This window comes from Haliotis asinina, chromosome 3 (genome assembly GCF_037392515.1).
Source record: "Haliotis asinina isolate JCU_RB_2024 chromosome 3, JCU_Hal_asi_v2, whole genome shotgun sequence".
Taxonomy (NCBI): Eukaryota; Metazoa; Mollusca; class Gastropoda; order Lepetellida; family Haliotidae; genus Haliotis; species Haliotis asinina.
In genome coordinates this window covers 52,694,037-52,720,537 of record NC_090282.1, presented here as the reverse complement: position 1 = coordinate 52,720,537, position 26,501 = coordinate 52,694,037, and the positions used below count along the sequence as shown (strand labels likewise).

General features: G+C 39.7%; 1 protein-coding gene and 1 long non-coding RNA gene across 3 annotated transcripts in view; one reads left to right on the top strand and one right to left on the bottom strand.

Moving 5' to 3' along the window:
• Positions 1-26,501, top strand: part of LOC137278154 (zinc finger C2HC domain-containing protein 1B-like) — a 174,637-nt gene that overhangs the window by 86,730 nt on the left and 61,406 nt on the right. For both annotated transcript variants that reach the window (XM_067810324.1, XM_067810326.1), the window contains exon 5: positions 4,092-4,237. In XM_067810324.1, coding sequence (XP_067666425.1) covers positions 4,092-4,237 — 146 coding nt within the window. The remainder of the gene's footprint in view (positions 1-4,091; positions 4,238-26,501) is intronic.
• LOC137278155 (uncharacterized) overlaps positions 16,153-26,501 on the bottom strand; it is an 84,334-nt gene continuing 73,985 nt past the window's right edge. The window contains exon 7 of the long non-coding RNA XR_010956645.1: positions 16,153-16,543. This is a non-coding gene — a long non-coding RNA (uncharacterized lncRNA). The remainder of the gene's footprint in view (positions 16,544-26,501) is intronic.

The following is a 26,501-nucleotide window of genomic DNA, read 5'->3' as shown; positions in this document are numbered from 1 at the left end:
GTGATCAACAACATGAGCATCGATCTGCGCTATTGGGAACCGATGACATGTGTCAACCAAGTCAGCGAGTCTGACCACCCGATCCCGTTAGTCGCCTATTACGACAAGCATAGTTGCCTTTTATGGCAAGCATGGGTTGCTGAAGGCCTATTCTACCACGGGACCTTCACGGGTCTGGAATTTCTTGCACCTAGTTTCAAAATTATATATTTACCGTATTTTCATAGCTATATAATTAAAACCATGACCTATAGATCATTATCTTTTCATTTATCCCTTGCTTGGGAATCAGGTAGATTCCTCGCTCAGGTTTTGAGGATTAAATAGGAATTAATCAAGATACCATGGTGGCCATGTCAGCCCTCGAGGGGTACTTGCACTCTCCTTTTTGGACACCATTTTTCATGCCAGTCACGCTCAGGTTAATATGTTGGACAATTTGACAGCAATAGAACAATCTTACCTCTTCTCTAGAGATAAGAATCTTCCAGAACAATCCAATGAGGAATGTTTTTTAGAAACCTTTGCTGATATTCATTTGTTGTCATGAACTCTATCCTCCATATTTTTACTTTGCAAGGAATTACAATTCACGACTCTCTCCACAATTTTTTAGTGGTTTTCTTCATTATCTTAAAGTTGTCAAAAAAATGAAACAGTACTATAGTGGGCTACAGATCAGCTATGACTTCTGTTTGAGATATACAAGGTGTGGTTCTAACAGCTTGCTCTACAATCCCACTCTTGGTGTGTGAGAGACCAGTTTTTACAGAATCTGACTTAGTGAGATGACACCCCTCCAGGTAAAGATTTTTTCCACATTCTACAAGTTTCCCTCAGGGGGATTTAAATCTACAACTGTTGTATCTGTGGAAGCCTCCTTACACCTATGCTGGACATTTCACTGAAATTATTATCCTTAAGAGGAATTTTCTTCTTGCAATTGCTATTGCTTCCTGATTAATCCCGACTTCCTTGCAGCTGACTTCAAGTCAGTCACTTTTGCAGCAGGATATAGACAGATGTCATGTTGAACTAAAAAGAGATTCTTACTAAGAATCAGGCTTCCGCTAGCAGTTTCTGCTTGTCTGTTTCCACAGATCAGATAGTTGCTGGATACCAGTGGAAAATATCTCATCTCTTCACCAGCTTGCATTGGCAGAAGGTTATATCCATTGGGGCCTACAAACATAGGGATCTGTCATGGGAGCACAGCACCTTTCCCCTTCCCATCTGTGTCCCACTGAGAGAGGGAGGGAAGGAGGGGGTTGTAACAGGCGATCACTACTTTGGACTGTGACGTGAGAGGGGAAACAAAGAATAACAGCATTCAGAAGGATTGATTTCTGTGAAGAACCTTATGTATTGACATTTATCACCACTTAAGCAGAATTGTTATATCCGCAGCAATTATTGCTCCAGTTAACATAATCCATTGAGATGATTTATTATCAGCAGCTTCAAATGACATCATCAACCGGAAGTGATGTCATCAACTGGAAGTGACATTATAAAAAATAAACTACTGACAATGACCTAATTACATGCTTTCTAATATAGGACCCTGAATCACATCATCCCTCATTGATGTCATTCCTATCTCACTATGAAATCCCTTATTGATGATGGCATTATAGCACTTTGGTAATGATACATTCAATCTAGTAAATAATTGCATAAGTTTGGTAATTTGTCAATGACATTATTCCACCCAGCACTCAATTATTGTAAAACAGGAAATTTTATCGCCTTTGAAATTTTGCGACCTTGATACCTCATCCGGTTCTGCAACATGTTTATTGTATGAGAGGCACCCATCTACGCAAAAATAACATTGTCCAGTTCAGCTCAGGTCAACTAGGCTCACCAAAGGGATTAAAGCAGATCAAAGAGATTAGATTAAAACAATCTCTAATTAGGACACTTAACACTAAGACACTTAGCACTAAAAGTGTCAATGACATGAACTAAGCTAGACTGAATGGCATGATGCTCTTATAGCACATGGTTAAATTTTGAGCTATTAGCGCAACTGTACACAAAGGAAAATGTTTGGAAAGTTTGTGACACATCGAAAGCATGGAAATGGGACATTACCAGATCCATCTTTGGCAGAAACACCCAAGAAAGATGCCCGCATGATGGCTGCAATCAGTACTATTCAAGCCAGTATGGATAATACACCAGACACCATCACAACTTAACAAGGTATGAAACACAAGCGCGAGAATAATAATTTTGTCCCTATGACTAGTGCAGAAATTGACCATGATGCTAGAGAGCTAAATACTTTTGTTCAGTAATGGAGAAGCAAATTGGAGAAAACATGGTTAGATTCATGAAAAAATCCTATTTGGCCAAAATGTCAGCAGAAAAAAATGAAAACATTGAAGAAACTTGTTTACAAATGATGAGGCCAGCCATTTTTGTTAGGAGAACTTGATGAACTTGTGAGAGAACATGTACATTCCATTTGTGATAATGGGGAAATCATCATCAATAACATTGTAGTGGCTACAGCAAAAGGCATCGTAACTTACAAAAACTGATCACTTCTGGTGGAAAATGGTGGCCTTATTTCAATCACAAAATCTTGGGCAGAGTTATTTTCGCAATATACTGGTTTCGTGAAATGAAAAGCTACCAGAAACCTGCCAGTCAACTTTGATGAACAAAAAGAAGAGTTCATTTCTGATGCTGGGCTATCCGTGGCTAAGAACAATATTCCACCGGAAATGATAATAAACTTTGATCAGACTGGTGTGAAAATTGTGCTGGTTTCCAAATGGACCATAGCTTCTCAGGGATCTAAACAAGTTGGCATTGTAGGCTTAGGGGACAAAAAAGAGAGATAACATTATTGCTTGGCAGTACAGTCAGTGGAGACATGTTACCCCTACAAATAATGTACCAATGCCAGACTGACACATGCCTCGCAGACTACAAATTTTTATCAGAATGGCATGTGACCCACACTCCCAATCATTGGAGTAATGAAAACAGCATGTTGGACTACGTTGATCATGTGCTTGTCCCTTACACAAAGGGAATCAAGAAAGACCTTAAACTGCCACTATGTCAGAAATAACTTATCATCTTTGATGTTTTTGCTGTGCACCGATGCAAGTCATTCCTCAACTTGTTAGAACAGCGTAACTTCCTGGTCAAGTTCTTCTCGGCTGGTGCACCAATGGACTTGTCAGTGAATGCTGAGTTCAAGACAGCTACGAAAGCTCAGTTCACGCAGTGGTACACTAACAGCTTGACAAAGAACTTGAAGGACAAGACCAATGAAACATGTTGATTTAAGGATTAGTGTAATGAAGCCAATCCATGCTCAGTGGGTAGTGTTCAGCTATGACCAAGTGAAGAAAAACAAAGAAAGTTGTGCATGGCTGGCAAGCATCCGGGCCCCTCAACAAAATGTCAGCAGGCAAGGGACTGAATGAATCGTTGACAAGACAATGTTGATAATGTTCTGATAAAGGGTAGTGTTTTAGAGACAGTATGTTTTATGCATGCCGCATTGTTTTTAAAAATGTTATATTATGGTATAATATGGAATAAAATTAAAAAAAACACGAACATTTGTTGCCTTTTCTGCATCCTAGCATTTTTTGCGAGGTCAGGGCAAGCGCAAAATTCTTGAAAAGATTCTGCTCACAAACTTTTCTCGTTTTACATGCACAGTATATGTGATTTAGTCATTAACACTAGGAATAAACATTTTCTGTTAGTGTAGCTTTGAAGTACAATCCAACCATATGTGGGATTCTGCACCAGAGGAAAATATGAGAGTTTATCAGAGAACACTAGCAGAAGGGCTAGTCATGGGAGGTAATCACTTAGGATTGGTTTCTATTTAGGTAAGGATTACCTACCTTAGTTTTCTTTGAATTTTTATCTCAGGGAATCTGTAACACATCACCAAGTGAAGGAGGAAAAGGCTAATACAACCCACAGGTACATTTGATAATAACTACTAACTATATACTTGATTGTTTGTGATTTGATACATACTTTGTGTTTCTATGTTTCTGTGGAGTGATAGTTCCATAATTTATTGAGAACTTGATTTTTTTTCTTACCAGATTACGTGCAATGTCCTCACTGCCAACGTCGTTTCAATGCTAAAGCTGCTGAGCGTCACATACCATTCTGCAAGGAAAAGAGTCAGCGTATCAACAGGACCCAACCAAGCGCTGCTGCCAAAGCTAAGCAGGCTGCACGTTTGCAGGTAACATGTCACCACAGTTATATTTGGTCCTTTTCATGTATGTCAATTTGATTCAGGCAGTTTTTGTGAGAGTCATAGTTTCGAGGTTGTCACAGTGAATTTGAAATATGTATTAATTAGCGCAACAGCCATATTGAATGACTCATAGCTCTTTTGCAGTTTTTAATTGATTTATAAACCTTGACCTTTGTCTGTGGAATGCAGAGAACAACAAAATGCTGGCAAAATGTTAGTTTGTTGCTCTCTATGTGAAGAAATGAAACACTGTTGATTTGGGGGAAAAACAGTTCATTAAATAACTATTGTCCACCGACACATTACAAGATAGTGCTGGATCTGTCTGTCTGTATAGGTCCTTTGAAATCTAAGAATTATTAACAGTGATAACTACTGTTTTGATATGAATATATTTATAGCTGTGGGGGTATGTTTTTGACACATTTGTCAGAGAGATTTGGTAAACAAATCAGAGACAACTTGCCAGCATGTAACTATGTTACTAGAATTTGCTGGGAAATGATATTTTGCATTTAACTGCAGTATTTGATCATGATTTTGCAATGTGACAGATATACATTTGGTGCTGTAGGAACGGACAAAATGTTTTTCATTCTCCATGACAGATTTCTTTCTGTTAGGATGGAGTACATCATCAGGATGAACAGAATGAAGTGGTATTACACAGGGATCAGTCTCAGTCCTATTCACTGAGTCACGCTGATCAATATATATAGCCTGTGTAACACCTCTTCCCTAAATGGCTGCATCAAACATTTGGGGCTTGGATGTCATCTTTTAAGAATGATTCAGTTACTTGTGTCACTTGATTCAGAAAATTCCATTTTGGATGTAAATGTCATGGAGTTAGCTTTTGACAAATAAAATAATTACAATACCATAATGGCACATTGTATGCTGTAGATGTGGAAAATGTAAAAGAGTGTGACACACACTTGCAGTAGTTAATTGATGTTAAATTTAATACCAACAACAAATTAAATAAGAAAGCTTCATTCTTTAATTCACCTCAATGCATTGTCAGCCCAGCCAGTACTTGATTACATCAATAATCTCTCACAATCATGTGTTTCCATAATTACACAGTTCTTGTCTCTCACAAGATTGCTTTATTTCCGGAAATTTGTTTCTGATCCACAGGTACAACTTCAGTAAAAAATTTTGACATCCATCATGTGTTTCCTTAGTCCTAGTGGTCTGCACAAGCACTATCTGTTGGAGTTATCTCCCCTAACATGAGCTCATGTCCCTAGGGAACTAAACTGTTTGTTGTGGTAAACGTGTGTCTCCGCATGATCTTCACATTAAGTGCTGTGAGTGTGTTGAGAAGCAGCGTTTCTTTCTTATATGCGTTGTAGATCTCACACCGTCTCTCCAACATCTCCTAACCCCAGCCTTGATTTCTTAAGAATTGGACAGATAGGCAGACATACAAACAGATTCAAGGGAGCATGGGTTCCTTCCTGATTAGACTTCATGATCACAGAGCCAAAGTATGTCACAGGATAAGGTCTTCGGCAGCACTGTAACTAGTGTAGGAAAAATACCCCTATATATAGTGATTACAACCTTTTTGAATATTCCCAAAGGATACTAGGATAATGAAGCAGATCAAATTATCACAACCGAAATTGATGAGATATGTTTGCTACTGACACTTTGATATTTGGTCTTTGGTTATTGCACTGTCTTCCTTAAAGCTTAGCCCTCTTTTGGAGAGGAAAAAGACTGCATTCTTGCACAAGAACAAGCCAAACATGTTTGGCTTTTGGAAAAACAGTCAGCACTGAGTCCACATTGAGTTTTGACTTCAGGGTGACTGATGTGAACCTGGGAAAGCCACATTTAGTTGGTCAAAACAACACAATTTTGTAAAAATTACCTCTGTTTTGGATAGAAACAACACTGATGTTTTATTAGCATGTCTGTAAGTGTTAAAGTGTGTTTATCGTAGTTGTTCACTGAAGTTGGAACTCAAGGTTGAGGGTTTATTTTGATTTAAGGTGCTCATATTTGCCATGTTTTCCCCAGGATCTTGTCAATCACAAAAAAGGGACAAAAAATTGAATGATATTCATTGGTTTTCCCCAGGTTTGTTGGCAAGATTTTTTCTAAGATTGTAGATGTGCCAATTCCCAAGAAGTTTATTTGCCTTTTTCCATGACAACCTGGACATGTTCATTGTTGTACAATGGAGGGACTTTGTGATCAAAGCCAAAGGCTTAGTGAAGGCAATATGCTCCTCACAAAAAGTTCAGCAACAAACATATTTAGTCTCATAACATTTTCATTTATTGAAATTGCAAATCATGGAATAATGCAATATAAAGGTGACACATATGTACACACAGTTAACAAAACGAAATGAAATGGTACTCAGCAATAACAGACTTACAAATCATCAAAAGTATGTACCCTTTAAACAGTCATACAAACTGTGCTGCATTGATGGAGCAAAATGTTAGTAATAAGTTTCAAGTCGAGAGTTGAGGTCTGCTTATTGTACCAGAGAAATGACTACATGTAGGTTTACACCAATCAGAGTGTATGTGTGAAGACTGGTATGCATTCATGTCACACATTTTGCATGTTATTTATGAAGGTGGTTGTGTTCAACTGATATTGTCAGTGTTATCAGATAAATCAATTTGACAGTCACTAAAGGTTATGTATTCTTTGAAAATTTATTTTTCTGTAACATGTCAGCAACATGCTGTTTGTGCCAAGGATGGACATCCACTGATAAGATGTTGAATTGTCTCAGTCAAGCCCTTGCATCGATGTACTATGTTAACATATTTTTTAAGAAACACCTGCGTTTTAAAGCGATACAATACATCACGATACTAAAATCATACCTCATAGATGAGCATACCTAATCTAAATATCAGTGTCAACAAATCAAATGCAGGATATTTTGGTACATGAACAATGTTTGAAAATGAATGCAACTGTTTCTTATCAAAAAGAAATTACAGTTTTGTGTTCTTTTTCAAGAGCAGTAACATGTCAGCATGTTTGCTTTTGAGGGTTGCCCTGCTGGCAGACAGTATGTCACCTGCTGTGGAAAAGACCCTTTCTGATGGAAACTGATGTTATTGGGACACAGAAGTATTTCTTTGCTAAGGCTGACAACATTGGAAACATGTACTCATTGTCTTTCCATCAGATCAATGGATCTGCAGGCAATGGAATGGTAGGCATATCTTTGTGCCCTTTAATTTCATCAGTCCTCCTTGGACATCTTCCCTTCTTCACAGTTAGTTGTGAACACTTGACCAAGTAAATCATCAAGAGCACATTTTTTCCCCCTTGACACCTGACTCAGTCTTTGGTTGCTTGGTCAAGCTGAGTCCTGTGTGTTCCCAAACAGAGACAGAGTCATCCTGTTCTCTATTGGGCTCAATAGACATATCTGATGAATCAAGAACTGGCAATTGTGGCAGAGACTGGTCATCAATTTTAGGGGGCTCCTCTTTAATAGCCACCTGAAAAGTGGTAATATCAAATAAGGAATGTTCTCTGACCAAGTGTGAAGTGTGCTTTAAACAAAGTTGAATCAAAACTTGTTGGCCTCTGACCACCCGACGTCTGCCCATACCCCGATATCAACACCTGTCAATCATCAATTAAGCTCATGAAGCATGCTCAGCTGCACACGTGACGACCTGTGCCATTCTCATGTTTGTTGCTGGACGTGTGTATGCTGTCTCCCTCTTGTCACTCTATTTCATCTAGTGGCATCTTCTTCCCTTATTATATCATGGAATGGGACACAAGAGTATCCTTCATCATCTCTACATTTGAAGCAAGATTGTCCTACCTGCTTGCCGTTCATCACCATCACTGGACAAAGAGACTACTGACATAATATCTCTTTTTCTGAAGTGGCTTTCAACTTACCTACAGTAACTTTTCATGTGAGAGCTTATCTACAGTGATCATTCCAATCTAGTGATTTTAGTTCACTTCCTATTGGTAAGAGTTTCTGCTTGTGCTCCATTCTCATTTGGTGATTGCTTTAGTGCACTGATACTGTATGGTGTACTGTTTGCAACTTCTCAGTGTAGTGTAGGTATTCAGTTTGAATTTAAGACTACGATAACTCGGACAAGATGTGGGTTGCTGTTTCTCCACATACATATATTGACATTTTTCTAACTCTTTTCTAACTTCTGTGTCCAAACTGTGCATGCTCATGCGTATGCAATTGGGCCAGTACAAATTATGGAATGGGAAGCGTACGCAACATGAAGCAGAATGTGATTGTACTTTACAAACAGTGTTTATGTGTCATAGATTCACTTCAGTATGTCGTTTATCCCCAGTTACTCTTGGGGGGATTGGATTGGCACCTACTCACAATGTTCCTGGAAATGGAACATACGACTTAAACATGATAACTTCTTGCTGCGACTTTGGCACTTACTCACAGTGTGGCGAGTTGACGCTTACTCATAGGGTTGCTAGTTCAGCGCTTATTCACTATGTGCTGGTTTGATGCTTCTTCACAGCACTACAGTGGTCACAGTACTTTACATCATAGTGTGGTTGGTTCAGTGCAGCCTCACAGCTTTCATGGTTTGGCACCTGTTCATAGTGCCTGTGGTTCTCCGCCTGCTTTATTTTCAACACACTTGGTGGTTTGGCGCTTTCTCATACCATGCCTGGTTCAGCGCTTTACAGCATACCTTGGCTGACACTTCATCTCCTGATCAGTGCAGGGCCTTTTCATACACTGATTACTTCAGTGATAACTCACAGTGTGACGGGAGTGACGACTGCTCAAGGTGCCTTTGGTTCCTGGCTGAATTTGAGTACTTCTGGTTTCGTGTCGGCTGGCATTGCCTCATTTACTACCGCCTCTACACTTGTCTCTTATGCAACCTTTGTTCCCAGTGGTAGAGAGCCTCACTTGCAGAGTTCTACCGGTCCATCATCTGATGCTGGTACAGCTGGTGTTACCTTCCCGCTTAGTGCAACACTTCCAGCCAGTTGCTCGACTTTTCTCATTGGGGTTGTCCACTGTCGTGTCAACCCTGTCCCTGTTTGCTCCCAGTGCTCCGTTTATGCCCAATGCATTTGTCACATCCATTGGGATATTTGACACTTGCTGATGAACCGTTCATTCCCCCTCCTATTCCGGAAACTAGGCATTGATGTTCACGAATAGTCTCTGATGCTTCAGTTAGTTTTCTTATGATAGATTGCTCGTAACAGCATTATGGTGTCTCACTGGAGCAAGTTTCTGGACAGTGGTGTCTACTTTTTTTGCTCATGGTACCAGCAGTGATACTTTGTCTAGAAACAGGCGTAGTTTTGTCCAGCTTTTAGGAGTTGTGACTTGTCTGGTTACCTGACGATCGTGTTGTCCAGTTCTTAGCTTTTGCACATGTTGGACAACTGTGTGTTTACCAGATAATTTTGCTTTTCGGAGGCAATATGAAGTACACTGACAGTAATATCTTGGTCCTATAAGCAAACAACAACCCCAGTTTGTTAATGCCAAGGACAACGAAGATTGCCATCAAGGGTTACAGCAGTAATGTCGGGAATCGTCAACCATCTGAGAGGGGTCTTTCCAGTTTTGTCCAGACAGTCCACAGGCATCGATTTCCTGCCCTGTTACAAATGTACTGAAGGTTGACTATCCCAAAGCAACAAATCTTCTACCTTTTTTCATTCCATCTGGCAGACCAACACTTCATTTGGCGAACTTCATTCCTGACGCACTGTCCAAGTGGTTTCAGCTTCAGGGCTTATCAGCTTGTTACATTGCAAGGGGATTGTATTCGAAGTATACATCAACGATTGCTTCAAGATCCAACCTAATTGTGCGCTGCTCCTTCGTCACATGGACTTCATGATGCAGCTACCTCATCAGCTCAGCTGGCTCGTCAATTGACAGAAATTGGAACTGACCCCTCCTTCCTGTCTTCAGTTCATCAGAGAGGTGTTCGACACATAGGTCAACAGACTGTTTATCCTGGGGGATCGTTTTTGAAGTCTCTCGTACAACGCTAGTATTATGGATGAGGTGTATCATCCTGTGAGCTTACCAGTTTGCGAACCTCCCTCCACCATTGACAGCATGATCTCATGAGACACAAGCGCTTGCCTCCACTATGGCACTTCACAGGAACTGTTCTCTCCAGAGCATTATGGACAGATGTTTTGGAGATCGGATTCAGTGTTCACATCTCATTACCTTCAGGACCTCTCCATAGCAGACGTGGTTGGCCTTCATCAATTCGGCCCTTTGGTCCCCATGTTCACAGATGAAGCAATCCAGTTTTGTATCAGCATGCTCTGTACATAATATAAGATATCTGATATCTATGTTATCCATATCTTAGTACTTTTTCATATGGGCTACATTGTTCTTACCTAGGGAACCAGGGCACGTTTACACTGTCATACTGGAGGTGTGCCAGACTGTGGGAACAGGCTTGTGTTACCTGCAGAGACGATGGACATTCCGCTTACTGACCTCTACTCTCCAAGCAATTATGTCAGTGAAGTGTAGATTTCCAATTACCTATTTGGTTTTCAAAGCATTCTTCACCTAAGATCTTTCTCACCTTTGGTAAGTTAGTGAGATTGGTACTGAACATTAAACTAGTTGAGCAACTGGGCTATTCCCTCTTTCAGTGCTTTCCAGCGTGCATCTGTGGGGGGTAGTTTTGAAGCAGGGACTGGCAAGATCACTGGGGTCACCTGACAAAATTGTTGGGCAGCGGAGTTTACTTGCCAAACTACGTCCTTTTGCTTGTCAAACGTTGTGTCTGAAGACCATATTAACTTGGGAGCACCCACTCCCAAGAGTGCTTCTCCTGGCGTCCTTGTGTCATACATACGGTTGTTGGCAGAGCTGTCAGGGTAATCAAGAAGTATATGCACAAGTGTCAACAAAGTTATTTATTCATTAACCTGTGCTGTGCCGTCTCCTTCCTCTCTCGTCCCTTTCTCTGCACTCCTCCATCATAACAAATAATGAACTTTGTCAATATTTTAATGATAGTTTGTTGGGTTTTTTTTGTTAAACAACTTTTATATTTTTAGGACAAAAATTCTGCAAAATCCTCACAAATTTGGTATGATATTTTGATTCTGATTAACGTTTCATTGAATATTTGAGGATTTGTTTCATTGGCATTATAAGAAATTGATGAGTAATAAGAAAGATTCTTTATGGATTACAATGTTGTGTTGCAACATTTCAGTATGGATCCTTATACCGTTGTCAAGCAAGAGTGAAGTGATACAGCAGAGAACAGACTTATGTACATGAATAGGGATAAAGCAATAACAACATGTAGGTATGAATCAAAGGGATTAACAACAACAATGGATGTGGTAATGATGTGACAATAAGAGGAAACCAATGGTAACTGAAGCCAAAACAACGTATACATGGCTAAAAAGGTAATAAGCAATGATGGCTGGAGTGCTCTAATCTGTTGTTTTTATCTGTTCGTTGTACGCAGTTGGGATGAGATATCCTGATTTCTGTTGATTGATAATTTTTATCAACTATCTTTGATGCGTAGTGATTGAACTTGGTGAAAACATGGCAGATCAAATCCTAAGTTTTACTTTGCATTTTGGGAATGAAGTATTTCATTAAAAATTTGACATTTTGTTATTGATTGCACTGAGAAGCATTATTTATTCCTAGACCTATCATTTTGCGTTTCAGTTACCAGTTGATTAGCTTGGAACCAATTTTCCTTTGGATGATTTTTCTTTATAACCAGCTTTGGATTCTTTCTCATTTGAATCTGTGTGAAATTATAGGTGTAAACATTCCCTCTGGGTTGTGTTAACCTTTAACCCCGTCACTTGGTGATGTTAAGGACTACCTTAGATAACAAAACAATTGATAACAAAGGGAAGTATTCCTTCCCAAGATAATACTTGGTCCCAGGTTATCACCTCCCTTGACTTTTTCTTCTGTTAGTAACAACCAACACGTCATATTTTCCACTGTACACACCATGTGAAGACATGTTCTAGACTGCCTTGGATTTACAATCTTCTGCCACTTTATAGTGGTTTAGTTTATACTTAAGTTTACTCTATACTTGGTTAGTATGTTGCATTTGATCATATTCTATCATATTTATTCATTTTGAACTGCTTTTAGTGTATAATTGTTCCATGTGACTTACTCAAAATTTACTGCCATTTTGTACTGCATTATGCTTTGCCTGTACTATGGACCCTCCTTAAACCTAATCTTCATGCTGCTTACTTTGTCAAGAGTAATCCAAGAATGATTGGATTAACATGAGTGAGCGAGGCTTAAAGCTAGTAAACGCATCTTCTGATATCAGCAAGAAGGCTAAATGCAGTAAACCTTCTACTTCTTAGCACAACTCCACACAGTTGTGTCCAGTGTTGGATCAGCAGCATACCTGCAACAGTTGATTTCATGCAAAGAACAGTTCACTTTAGGAGTGACAGAAATAACTGGATCCTATTTGTTGATTTGATTCTGAGGAAACAATGTTATAAATTCTACAGTGGGCCTCTGTTTTTCACAGTAAATGACAGATTTGATTATAGAATAACATGAACAAAATATACCATGGTTTCTCCATTAGACAGAAGGAGCTTGTGTCAGCTGTCACTTGTGAACAAGAATATCATTGTATCCTTTCACATTTAATTAAAAAAGTGTATTAAATGCTTACTTTGTGAACTTATGTTGTATTTTCATTGTTTCAAACGGGTCCTAGTCAAAAGGGCCGCACGACAAAAGGGCAGCAAAATGAAAAAGTCAAAAGGGCCGCAAACCCCAAGGCAAAAGGGATGCATCAAAAAGTCAAAAGGGCCACATCAAAAAGTCAGACTCCTAGTCAAAAGGGCCACATATAAAATAATAATAATAATAACAATATAATGATAATATTAGAAAGAAAATAATGACAAACAGTAAATTATGTAATGGTTATATATTTAATTTCAGTATCAAAACACTTCCCCTTTAAGATTATGATAAATATGTCATTAAAAATGGCACCACAATGCACCAGTAAGAAACTAAAATATTACACAAAAACACATATACACAATGTAACCCTTTCATGTCATATTTGTGCTTTGACTATCATGCACGTTGTCACCAATCTCTTGAATGTTTTGTTTTCTCTGCTCATCAGTCAATACTGTCAGAATATTATTTTCTTTGTTTTGAAACCTTACAACTGACACTGAGTTGACTCTGTGTCCATGTGTGACAGTAAGAGATCATGGACAGACTTGTTTTGGATATCAATTCCCTCTACTATGGCAGTAAAGTGTGTGTGTTGACTTTCTAGTTACCCTTTTGACTTTTCTGTTTTGCGGCCCTTTTGACCATTTCCCATTTCAGACGACTGGTGCGATTGGTAATGGCAGGTTGGGATTTGAGTAAACACGTGTGATATCACCAATATTCAATGATCACAATACAAAAGTGAGACTTGTGCATTCTTTAAACTTATTAGGCATTAAGTTGTCACAGACACAAAATGTTTCTCCATCACCAGTTTCACTGTCTGAAAATGATGCATCGACAGTAGACTGTGTACTTGTGTCTTCGGTTTCCCCTTCTTGCCTCAGTTGCTGTTGTACGTCTGCTCTCCCAACAACTCCAGTGATCCGTTATTTGTCTGGAGCACTGTCATCAGCTGTTTTGCTTGGTCTCTCTTGTTCTGTTCATTTGGATGGGTGATGATTTTCTAGGTGAGGTCATTTTCAGTGATAAGCTTTCTTCCCACTATCATGCTGACAATTTTTCAAACTTTGGCTGTCTGAACATTTTCTAAAACTTCACCCCCTCTCTTACTAAGTAACTCACAGGCCTGAGTCGTATCAGCTGTGATGTCAATGGCAGTTTGGGACTTCATGGTCTAGAAAGTAGGAACAATTTCATCTGAAAAATGTTAGTGTTAAGAGGGGAAGGGGAAAATACCAGATTTTCTGAAGCATGATATGATGTTTTGAGGGGTCAGAGTTGAAGCAAGGACTTTACAAGTGATCTTGCAGACATCATATCAGGTAATAGCTCTTTCACCCAGCTCTCTTAGGTGCCTGTGACACGCAGATGTCCACAGCAGTTAATGTCGAGTGGTTGTAACAGAGGACTGGGTGGCAAAACAAACAAAACACTGTAACATTCTATTGCTCATTGAATGAGACCAAGAGAGACATGACTTTTGTGCAGCTCACACAAGATGAGAAGTGGAGATTCAGCAAAGCTTGTGGCTGCATATTTCACCAAATGATGAATTGTTTGTTTGTTTGTTTCTTTCTTTCTTTCTTTTCTGTCTGTTTATTCATTCATTCATTCATTCATTCATTCATTTTAGGATATTCATATAGCACACATACCCATGCAAATAGTTCTTGCTGAAGGGACTGGTATTTATTTGTGTTTGATGTGTAGTTTATGTCTTTGTTTCTCAATAAAACTCATTTCTTGCTGCTCAGTTGCACCACACTTACAAGATGAGTTGTCACCATCTAAGATTGGATGGAGTTTGGGGTTAACATTGAGACAGTCAGTGCATTGGTTATGCCAATCATTAGGTTCCGAGCAGTCTGAGAGTATAATATGTAGTTTGCCTTCAGCTGGACAAAGGTGATGTGGTTGGTAGAGGTAAACGAAATCAATTGTTTTCCCGTTGTCTACAAACTCACTGAAAAGTAACAAATAGAGTTCTAGAAATTGTTTAGGAGGCTTATATCGCTCCAGGATTTGTTTCTTTCGGTCAGAAAGAAATACAAAATGGACACCTATTATTTTTTCTAATTCAGAAGTATCCTGAGGTTTATGACTACCTTGGATTTTCATATATCTAGATTGTGATAAATGACAAATTACCTGGTCTGATCTCAGCATAAGCTTCACGTGACAGTTTGGTTCCAGGCATTTTTATACAATGTATTCATTATAATTTTAATTAAAGGTACACTTTGCGCCGGTTATGTTCCTTGGGCTCGGCATAGTTGGGTAATGAATATAGAGATGAAAGTAGGTGTTTTATGGGTGAGGGAAGAATTTCATGGCTTATAAGGGGTGGCCCTACTAAAATGTGTCTCAGAGTTACTACACCTCTGTAAATATATGTGTGAACTGTTTTTGCAGATGAAAAGTAGTCATAAAATTAATCTCAATGTCTAAAGGTCACATTGTATTATTGGTCTCAGCTTCCTGGGTAGTATACAACTCTTGCTGCTACTAGGCGCACCAAATTTTAACAAGATACCCAATTCACAGCCACGTGGACTTGGACACATAGTCACAGTACTTTGTCCAAGTTTACTGCATGTTGCTGTATCCACAACTAATTATAATGCACATGTTCATGTGGACAACAGATTCTTGAGTTCTTTTAAGTGAACAGAGTCATGTACTGTACACTAGGGGTTGTGACAACTCTGAAAGAGTTTGCACACCTGGTCACATGTGGGCTCGATCCTGACACCTCTACCTTTCTGGATCACTAGCCTGGCACTTTAGCCAGCTCACCCACCACTCCCTTAAAAACAGTGAAACTATATATAGCATTTGGTGTCTGGAGTCCAAACATATGTACCAATCATGCAAACGCACCCTCCTTCGCCAAGAAGCACGGCTCTTCACGTGCAGTCAGACCATGTAGGACACTGTCAAATCTGTCAGTGTGTGTACAGGTTTCCTCGAATTAGATGACTGTTTGTCACAGTTTGTACCATTACCTTGTCCAGGCAGGATGTAGCTAGATAGTGAAATAGAATTTTCATAGTTCACCAAAATAGAAGTAGCATATAGCTAGCTGTAACAGAGCAGTAATTTTGCATTAGTAAAAGATAGCATAGATAACAGAATTGAAAGGTTTCACATTAAGTTTCTTACCCCATTATAACAGTTTGTTGTTTAGATTATTTCAAACCTTTATTGCTAAGAGAGTCACATTTAATTCCCCAAGTAGCACACTTCGACACATCATAAGTTTTCAGTTCCACTGTGCAACATTTGACTTGTAATGTTTTCTTCTGCATCTGTCCTGTTCATAGGAGACAGCCGGTTAGATTGCATATGTGGGAAACTGGGGTGGTTTAATTCCTTCAGTATTTTCAAGGCTTTTCCATCTTTTTCCTGTGCTGACGGCTCACAATTCTCCTAGAAAGATGTCTTGATTTCTTGTGTTTTCTTCTCCTGTTTATACTATTTCCTTTTCAGCTCCATGCCGTCAGGATCTTGATCTGGCTTTTCTGTAAACTTTCTTTGGTACTCAGCATTTGTCATTATAGGTGTTTCTTCAAAATAAAAATACCAATGTCAGTAGCATAACAGAACATAAGGAAGCTGTGTAAACATCTTTCTGATTTGTATATGTGTGTCAACAGCTCTTGAATTTTTTTATATATCAATGTATATTTTTTTTTAAATGCTAAATACAAGATACTCCTCGTTTACATTACAAATATAACTTTCTAAATGTCATTGGTGTGACAAGGTTTAGTCACTGGAGTATGACAGCTGTATCTATGGAAAATTAGAAATTTAAGATTTTTTCTTTCAGTTATAAATGGAGGGACAACTTACTTATTATTTTATTTTTCATATATTGATCAATCATATAATTCCAGTGTCACTGAAAAACTTTATGTTGTTTTTTCTCATTTGAAAATATTACCTTTGAAGCATGAAACATAAAAAACAGGTGATTCTGTTCTAATCCAGACTACTATTTAAACACACCCTAGGAAACAAGCAGCAAAATTTAATATTTTAGATCATCATTCATAAGATTTACAATCAAAGCAGTGAAAATGTCTGTGGTGACACAGATTTGTCAGGGGAATAACAAATTTAACAAACCATAACGTACGAAGTGTGGCATTACTTTCATGGTGTTTTTCTTTAACAAACTTTGTTATGATTTTTTTTAAAAAACATACTGGATAAATACAATGCAAAGCAGTTGAGTTCTGTGATCATGTGACTTAAGTGAACATGTTTTCAGTGGTATAACAAAAATTGTCAGTACTGTAACAATTTACCCATGTTATACCACTGACAGTTATAGAACCTATTCACTCTTTTATGAACATATATAACAGTTTATGCTCCCTAACCACTGACCACATGGCGTAAATGTTGATGTTTCATTAATTTTGATTTATTTTAAATAAACAATGTTATGAATAAGTACATATGAACAGATAATCAGTGTTACACAGCTGACTCAATGAAAAGTTATGATACAAAATAGACTCACAAATTGCATCCAACTTCAATATCAAAATAGAATTTGGCCTCCACAACTTCTGCCATGAGGAGGAAGTCATGATCAAAGGGACCAGTTAGTATTTACTCAAGGGAGATGTCACAAGTTTATATTAGTTACACCACTGACTGAGTAGTAGGGGGAATGGTGGTATGGGACCACATTCCAGATCCCCTGCAAATTTGCAGAGAAACCAGAGGTGCACCACATCTGAGACTAATTATACAACTAGTTTTCGTCTGCAAAAAAACATTCACATATACTCATGGAACTGCGTTTAATCAGGGGTGTGGGGGATTCCCCCACTCTATAAAATAATTAAAGTTTAAATGTGTGGGGACAAAGCCTTTGGTTTTCGTGATAAATGCTTGTTGGACTTGTTGTATCCCTTCTTTTATATATTTTTTTTTCTCATCCTCACTTATAGAAGATGTTTTACGAACCTTCGATCAAATCTCCTTCTTCATTTGGTTGCATTTCACTAATTTGCCTAGGATCAAACAAAACTCCTCTTCTGAGATTCTGTTGTCATTGAGTGTGGTGGAAACATGATCTTCTATAGTGTTTAACTTTGATACAGGAAGAATTCTAGAATTCTAATTTCATCGTGTTCCTTTGCTTTATGACTCAATTTGCGGGATACAAATTTAAAAACCGACCCAATTGTTCCTGTCACTACAGCTGCTAATTCAAGTCCTAACACTGTGGCCATGACTGTTGTCAAGAACTCCTACTGCTCCTAACCCCATGCTAGTTACCATTATCAGTTCTAATCATGTGTAAGCTAAGCCTTATCTCTCTGTGTTTAGTTTATGTTGGATATTATTTTTTAAAAATAAAAACTAGAGGTTATATTATAAAATGGTGTGTGAAGAATTACTAGAGCAGATGTTACTTTCAGAGGAACAAAAGGACAACAAGCAGAGAGACAGACTGGTAACACTAGTTGCGGGTGGTAAGGGAAAACAATATTTCGGAGAAAACATCACTGCTGACAAAATTCAGAAAATGTCAGACGAGGAAATAAATAAATCATACGCTAGGTATGAGACACAACTCGGGGCCGAGATGACAAAACTTATATGTTCTACTATTACCCAGATTTACACCTGCATAGCGTCGCACTTTTTACCAATCCCACCGGAACATCGACTCTGTTTGTGGGAGGACTTGAAGAAGGACCCATTTATCGATAATGCTTTGAGCTACCTCAGTTTTGTAACACAGATATGGTATGTATCTAGCCCCGATGACGGCAGCGATCATCACAGCAAAGCATTGTAAATTTGATAAAGCAAATAATAATAAATACCTGATGATGTACACCTCTCTGCAGTGGGCCTAGATAAGGGAATGTCATATTCCCTGAACCAAACGTACATCACCCAGTTAGGGCTGACCCCATGAAGCTGGTTTCTCACTGGGTTCCAGAGAGCCAAGAGGAAAGTTTAAATGCACTTCCGCAGCCCAGTCAGCCTTCCACCGGTAGTCACACCAACCACACTGGAGATTGTACTTGCCCCAGGGGAACGCACAGAACCCGACCTAGAATATCTTGGTCAAATATCTAAAATCCACGCTACTAGAGTGTGCGAAAGTGACAGGATGGCCTGATAATCCACATATCATTGGCAAGTTGCTTAAGCTGCATTGGGACAATGCCATGCCCATGTATGCTTACCTGACGGAGCAGAATCTGTGATCAACTCTGGCGTCTTAAACATCTTATGCCCCGTGACTCATTCCAGCCCACAACTGGTGCCCTTCAGGAACCTTTGCATGAGCAGGATACTCAAGTGGCAGCAGATCACAAACTTCTTATGGACGTCCACATGAACCTCTTTCCTCTTCCCGAAAAAACTCTTAGGGCATAGGGCCAAATGGCCCCGAAATTTTGAACTCTCACTCTTCCTCTTCCTCAATTGCTGACCTTTCAGAAAACCCTGTGTGTACTTTGTTTCACTCTATTTATGATGAAATATCTATTATACCTTTGGAAAAACGGAGGCCAATCAAACAAGGCAGTCAAACTTTTCCCCAAACTGAAATTGATTTATTAAATGACATTATTTCTATGAAACTTTCTGCAGACTGTTCATTACATGAAGTAAATTGTTGTGTCTGTGCTGCTGCTCGAACCTTGGAGGAACTTCACACGGTTTCCAAAGAAAAGTCTTCTAATACTAAGAAGAATAAACCAAGGAAAAACTGGTTTCAAGTAAAATTAACAAAAACTAGAAAATATGTTACCTGGATACGAGGGCTGGCTGAAAAGTTCTAAGCCTCACTGTGAAAAAAAAGTTACAAAGTCCACATTTGTAATTTATTATTCTACATAATCCCCTTCCAAATTCACACACTTTTGCCAGCGATGCTGCAAGGCCCGAATCCCGGTCAGGAAGAAATCTTCTTCAGCTACCCTAAAAAAATCAGTCACAGAGGAAATGACGTCATCATTACTTGCAAAATGGCGACCAGCGAGTCAGAAGGAGCCAAATCAGGTGAATAAGGAGGATGGTCAATGAGTTCAAAGCCACAATTGCGGATTGTTGACATGGCCACCACCGATTTGTGAACAGGCGCATTGTCCTGGTGGAAGAGGACACCTTTAGCGATCATCCCTCGTCGTTTGGATTTGATTGCTTCTCGCAACTGGTTCAGCAGATCAGCATAGTATCTGCCGTTGATAGTTTGACCTTTTTCAAGATAATCAATGAGCAGAATACCCCTGGAATCCCAAAAGACTGATGCCATCACCTTTCCAGCTGAAGGAACAGACTTGACTTTCTTCGGAGCTGGTGAATCAGGATGCTTCCACTGTTTTGACTGTAGTTTTGTTTCTGGTTGAAAGTGATGTATCCAGGTCTCGTCCATGGTTATAAATCGTGTCACAAAATCATCGGGATCGGCTTCAAAACGACGCAAATTGTCAAGGGACGTCTGGAACCTGACACGTTTCTGTTCTGCTGTCAAGAGCTTTGGCACCCATCTTGCAGAAACTTTAGTCATTCCTAATTCGTTGGTGATAATATGCTCAACCCTCTCATGAAAAGATGCCCACTACACTAGCAATATGTCGAGTAGTCAATCGTCGATCATCCATCAACATATCGAGCACTCACATGATGTTTTCTGGAGTGGTTGCTGTTGAAGGCCTTCCTGAGCATGGGTCATCATCAAGGCTTTGTCTACCACGCTCAAATTCTGCAGCCCACTTCTTTACTGTGGAAAATGAAGGAGCATCATCCCCTAGAGTGGAGACCATGTCAGCATGTATCTGTGTTGGGGACATCCCTTTCTTTTGCAAGTACTTGATGACTGCTCTGTATTCAGTTTTGTCCATTTCTGATGATTTCAGAGGGTAGGTTTACCAAAAGAGCTGTAGTTGAGATAAACCTATTAGTACGTTTGTAGTTCTTGTGTCTATGATTCACTAAATGATTGTCCTCATTGGTGGCAAACACCTGTCTCTACCTGGTGGGGAAAAACCACTCAGGCTGAGAACTTTTCAGCCAACCCTCGTAGAGCTTTGCCTGAAATTAAGATCATCAGGGAATCCCATGTCTAAACGACAAAAGGCAATTTGGAGAAAGTTAAAATTACAGTACAAGACAACAAAAGAAAAGGTTCTTCTCCAAACTGTCGATTCCCTTAAGGCAAAAATAAAAATTTGGACTGAAAGAAAGAAAAAATGGGAAAAGAGAAACAAATTTATCAAACAAAATAAACTATTTAGAAATAATGAAAAGCAATTCTACAGGCAACTCAAGACAAGTGGCGTTGATGAGCATGATAAATAGCCTCCCATGGCTGCAAATGAAAGGTTCTGGAAACAGTTGTGGTCTATACCCGGCAACTGTAACCTGGAGGCACCATGGGTCAGTGATTATGACCATGCAATGCATGAGAAACTAACCAGGTCGTTTGTCTGTTACATCTCACCAGATTGCCTGAAAACCATTTTAAAGAAGTCCAAATCTAATACAGCTCCAGGGCCTGATGGCATTCGAAACCAGTGTTGGAAACTGTTTCCCTGTGTCCAAGCACCACTTCTTCACTGTTTCAATTCTCTTATGGACACAAGTGATGTTTCTCCATGGTTCTGCAAAGGTCGCACAATACTTCTCCCTAAGGAAGGAGATTTGACTGATCCCCAAAAATTCTGCCCGATCACGTCTAAATACTCAATACAAATTATTCACAGGGTGTTTGACGAACCTCGTGTCATCTTGTTGCTCGTCCAGTGACATAATTTACAGAGAGCAGAAGGGGCGAGAAAGGGATGTTGGGGGTGCAGGGATCAACTTGTACAGAAAATGATATTGGAAGAGGCTAAAACGTATCACCGCAACCTGTCCATGTCCTGGATTGACTACAAGAAGGCATACAACTCTGTCCGTCAAGAATGGATTTTGAAGTCTCTTCCAGTGTATTGACCTCCCTGAGTGACTACTTTATTCAAGTCATAATGAGTTGCTGGTCGACTCGACTTGAGATGTACTCGCAAGGGCAGGTGGAGACTTCGGAATCTATTTTCCAATCAGAAGGGGAATTTTCCAGGGAGACTCCTTTAGTCCTTTGCTTTTTGTTTGTCTTTAAATCCTTTGAGTTTTCTGCTCAATAGGGAGGGGGTTACCATCCCGGACCTCCTCAGCACAGATCCCCAACACCTCTTACTCATCTCCTCTACATGGATGACATCGAGCTCCTTGCCAAAGGAAAGACCAGTTTGAAAGAACAGGTTCTCCTTGTCGAGTCCTTTTCTATTGATATTGGCATGACGTTTGGACTTGACAAATGTAATACTCTTCATTTGAAATGTGGCAAGGTAATCAATGATGGATTGGTCAGGTTACAAGGTGGAGGAGTTATTGAGCATCTTGTGGAAGATCAGGCCTACACCTATCTTGGAATGCAAGTTCAAGACAAGTTCCAGAATGCCCAGATTCAAGATAAACCTCGGGGCGAGTATAAATCTCGTTTGAAGAAAATCTGGAGCTCCAAGCTAAATGCTCGAAACAAGGTCAAAGCCACCAATACTTTTGCTGTGCCAGTCCTCTCCTTATCCTTTGGAGTAGTTGATTGGACAAAACAAGACATCCAGAATCTTGACCGCCTGACCAGAAGGATCATGTCTGATAACAGAACACACCACCCTTGTTCCTCTCTTAATTGTTTATATATGCCAATCAATTCTGGAGGTCGGGGTTTGATTCATGTGGAGGCTCTTCATGACAGAATTTTATTGTGCACTTTTTCACATATTTATTTATCGGATGATCGTCTGCTGATGCATGTCAAGACTCACGATGAAATCAAGGAATTCCACAGCTATTTTAAGCGTGCCAAGGTTGTTGGACAGAATCTGAAATTTGAGGTTGATTTTGTTGATGGCGATGTAGTGCTGGACGGGAGTAGACCAGGTGAAGTCCTTTACTAGGTCTGCCCAGAGTGGTTCCTTTGTGGAGAAGCTTTCTGAGAAACCATTGCATCGTGTGTACATGCAGTGTGTGGAACAGAACAGCAATCCAGCTGACTCCTTCGCCTGGATGAAGTCAGTTGGTCTCAAATGTGAAACTGAGGGCTTCCTTTTTGCTGCTCAGGACCAGTCACTTCCGTAAAAATCGTCAAAATGTGATTCTTAATCAAAATGTTAACATGAAATGTCGTCTTTGCAATGAATGTGCAGAGACTGTCCAACACCTTGTCAGAGGATGTGCTTACTTGGCACAAACAGCATATCTTAAAAGACATGATGAAGCATTTGACCCCGAGGTCCATCCATGGTACAACCCTGAACATGTCCAGGCCATCCTGGAAAATGATGCTTTTAAACTTCTCTGGAATAGGCCAAGATACAGCCTGAGATGAATTCCAGCCAAGAAACCTGATATTGTCCTTTTTGATAAAGGCACCGAAATTATTTATATCATTGAATTTTCTGTCCCTTTTGACAGCAGTGTGATTGGCAAGACTCAGGAAAGGCATGATAAAAAAATATACGGACCTCTTTGACCCCGAGGTCCATCCATGGTACAACCCTGAACATGTCCAGGCCATCCTGGAAAATGATGCTTTTAAACTTCTCTGGAATAGGCCAATATACAGCCTGAGATGAATTCCAGCCAACAAACCTGATATTGTCCTTTTTGATAAAGGCACCGAAATTATTTATATCATTGAATTTTCTGTCCCTTTTGACAGCAGTGTGATTGGCAAGACTCAGGAGAGGCATGATAAAAAAATATACGGACCTCTCCTTTGAAATGTCTGCATCCCAAGTACACTGTCATCAGTCTCCCCGTTGCTCTCGGTGCCCTTGGTTTGGTACCTCCTGATCTCTTGGCACAGATCAGGAGATTGCCCGGGTTCTCCACTGGGAGCACTAGTGACAATCTGGATAATGCCGAAGGCTGCAGTATTGGGGAGCCTTCATATTCTCTGGAAAGTTCTTGGTGGGTTTGACTAGGCAGTGTTTCCTGGGAGAAGTCCCATTCGCTGTCTGGGCTGCATGTAGAGGGGGCGAGGGACCTGAGGTGATGATAAGCCTTACCGGGATAACTGTGCCAGCATCACCCGAACCCTCTCTGCTGCATTCTATCCTAATCTGTAAATCGTAATAATATTATAAAAGATGGATGCAGTCCAGGAAGAGATAACCAAGACTGTGGGGTTCCCCCACTCTGCGGATAGCAAACAGGAACCAGTGATGCAAATCACCAAGAAGAAGAACCAAAAAAGAGTTTAAGCTGGTAGAAAAAATGGTTTAGCAAGGCATTAAAAAAAAATAAATACATGTGGGTGGCTGTAGGTGGTGTAATAGCCACTGCTGCTGTTTCATTATATATGTTAAAGTAGGGGTACCAACGTAGAGCTTTGCCCCACACCCAACACCCCAAACCACCAACACCCCCGGTGGGGACACCCCGCACCCCAGTTGGGGCAACCTCATGCCCCACACCCAGAAATCGACCCTCATATCATCTTATAATTAAAATTATATATTTCCATTAATATATATTATGTCTGAGAGAAAATCATTCATTAACGATGCATACCACACATTAGTGGTTTCCAGATTAGCTGCACAGGCCCAATACTCTATAAGGCAAATGAATAGACTAGATTTTATCCATGATCAACTCCAACGCGAAAATCATTTCATTAGAGCTTTCAAGGACTTCAACGAAGCTATGAAAGAATACTACATGTTAACGGGTTAACAACTGGAACCATTAGGTTATGCGGCAAAGATTTCTGAGTATTACACTCCTTCAGAGGGTCAGAAAGATCATGAGTTGGTCTTCGTGACACTTGGTTTAGCAGCGACAGTGTTAATGGTTAAACAATTAGACTAATTACACAAATTATTATATAAAAAAAATGAGAACAGCACCGTATATTTGTCAATGGGTGCTTATGGGCAAAAACTGAAATTTGTGGTAATAAAAGCTGTGTCAAGGTTTAATGTTGTTTTCACCATACAGGCTATACTAACTATTCGTGCTCGGTATGTGGTATAGGGATGAAAAGTCATTACCAATTATGTAAAGCCGACGGCATGGATAAAAAATGATTTCAGCTTATTTACGAGAGAAAAAAAGACTACATCAGCGAAGTTGAATACTTGTTAAAGATCAAGGTATGATTTGTAATTCCTCGTGAATGAATCCTCTATGCATCCCATTTTCCAAGAAGTACAGGTTAGGTTCCATATCTTTTATATCCACTCGCTCGATATTGTACGTTTTCATAGACCAGACAGGATGTGTAGCGCGTTTACGGGTCAACTTCATACCCAGCGATAGATACAGCTGTAAATTACGATAGTGAACGATATACTTTGTTTTGTTCATCAAATTCGGTACAAGTTTTTCAATAGGGGATACCCCATACCCCCAAGCAAGTTATGTTGATACTCAGACATCTAGTTGGGATTAGCCTTCATCCGTTTGGGTGCCAGGGGGTAACTGTTGTGAGACTGATGCAGTTCCACTGGGTACTCAAAGTTCATTTCTAGCATATAACTGGTGGGGGAATCCGGCGCTATACTCATCATGGTGGTGCTTGCCCCCGACTGGACCCATTTGATTCCCCTGTCGGTAGATATTGACTCATAGCCCAGCCGTACAGGTTGTTAGCATCGTGGTAGAGTAGGTGGTTTGTAGGTTTCTGCGTAATTATTTCTCAGTAAACAGATGCATACCGTGATCTGTGAAAACTCCACACCTGTTGTCTTCAGTAAGGCATCCCACGATAACCCAGGACTTGAATAATACCATACGGGGTCCAACCCGTATTGCTTCAAACACGTTTTTCTGAATATCTCGAAAACATCAGCCAACACTAACACATTCATTTTCAAATATAAATCATGGTAATCACCTAGATTCTTACAACCCAGTTTGACAGCTTGCTATAGAAGCGGTCAGTAGGAGGTAACTCTGTCTCATTACATTTAGACCAGTCATCCATATATTCATACGGATAGATATCCTTACGTAGCAGCAAAGCTCTAGTTTTCTTTTCTGTGTACTGATTTGTTATAGCGAAATTGTCTGGGTTATTAACCTTTACCAAACTGTCTAGAGACGACAACAGAAACTGAACACTATGAATCTCAACCCATTTAGCAAAAAGGATATATATCTCTCCATATTGTTTGGGATACAGGATATGTTGCCTTCTACCTTTGAAATATCTTGCATAATCACGTGTGCATCATATCTGCATAGATTGTGAAATTAGGATTTTTCCTTAACTTCAAATTACACTCATTGTGAGCAGCACCTCTGTATTTGCTGGTAATGTGACAGTGGTACTCTAACGGAATCACCATTCAGAGGTGATACTGTACGGATTGGTTTAATGATCGCTTCAAAGTCGTAGAAGATAATGTATGGTACTGGCATCTGATTTTTGTGGTTGATAAATTTCAAGATATTGTTGTTTTTGGTTGACATATCTACCCTTATGGCTGTCTC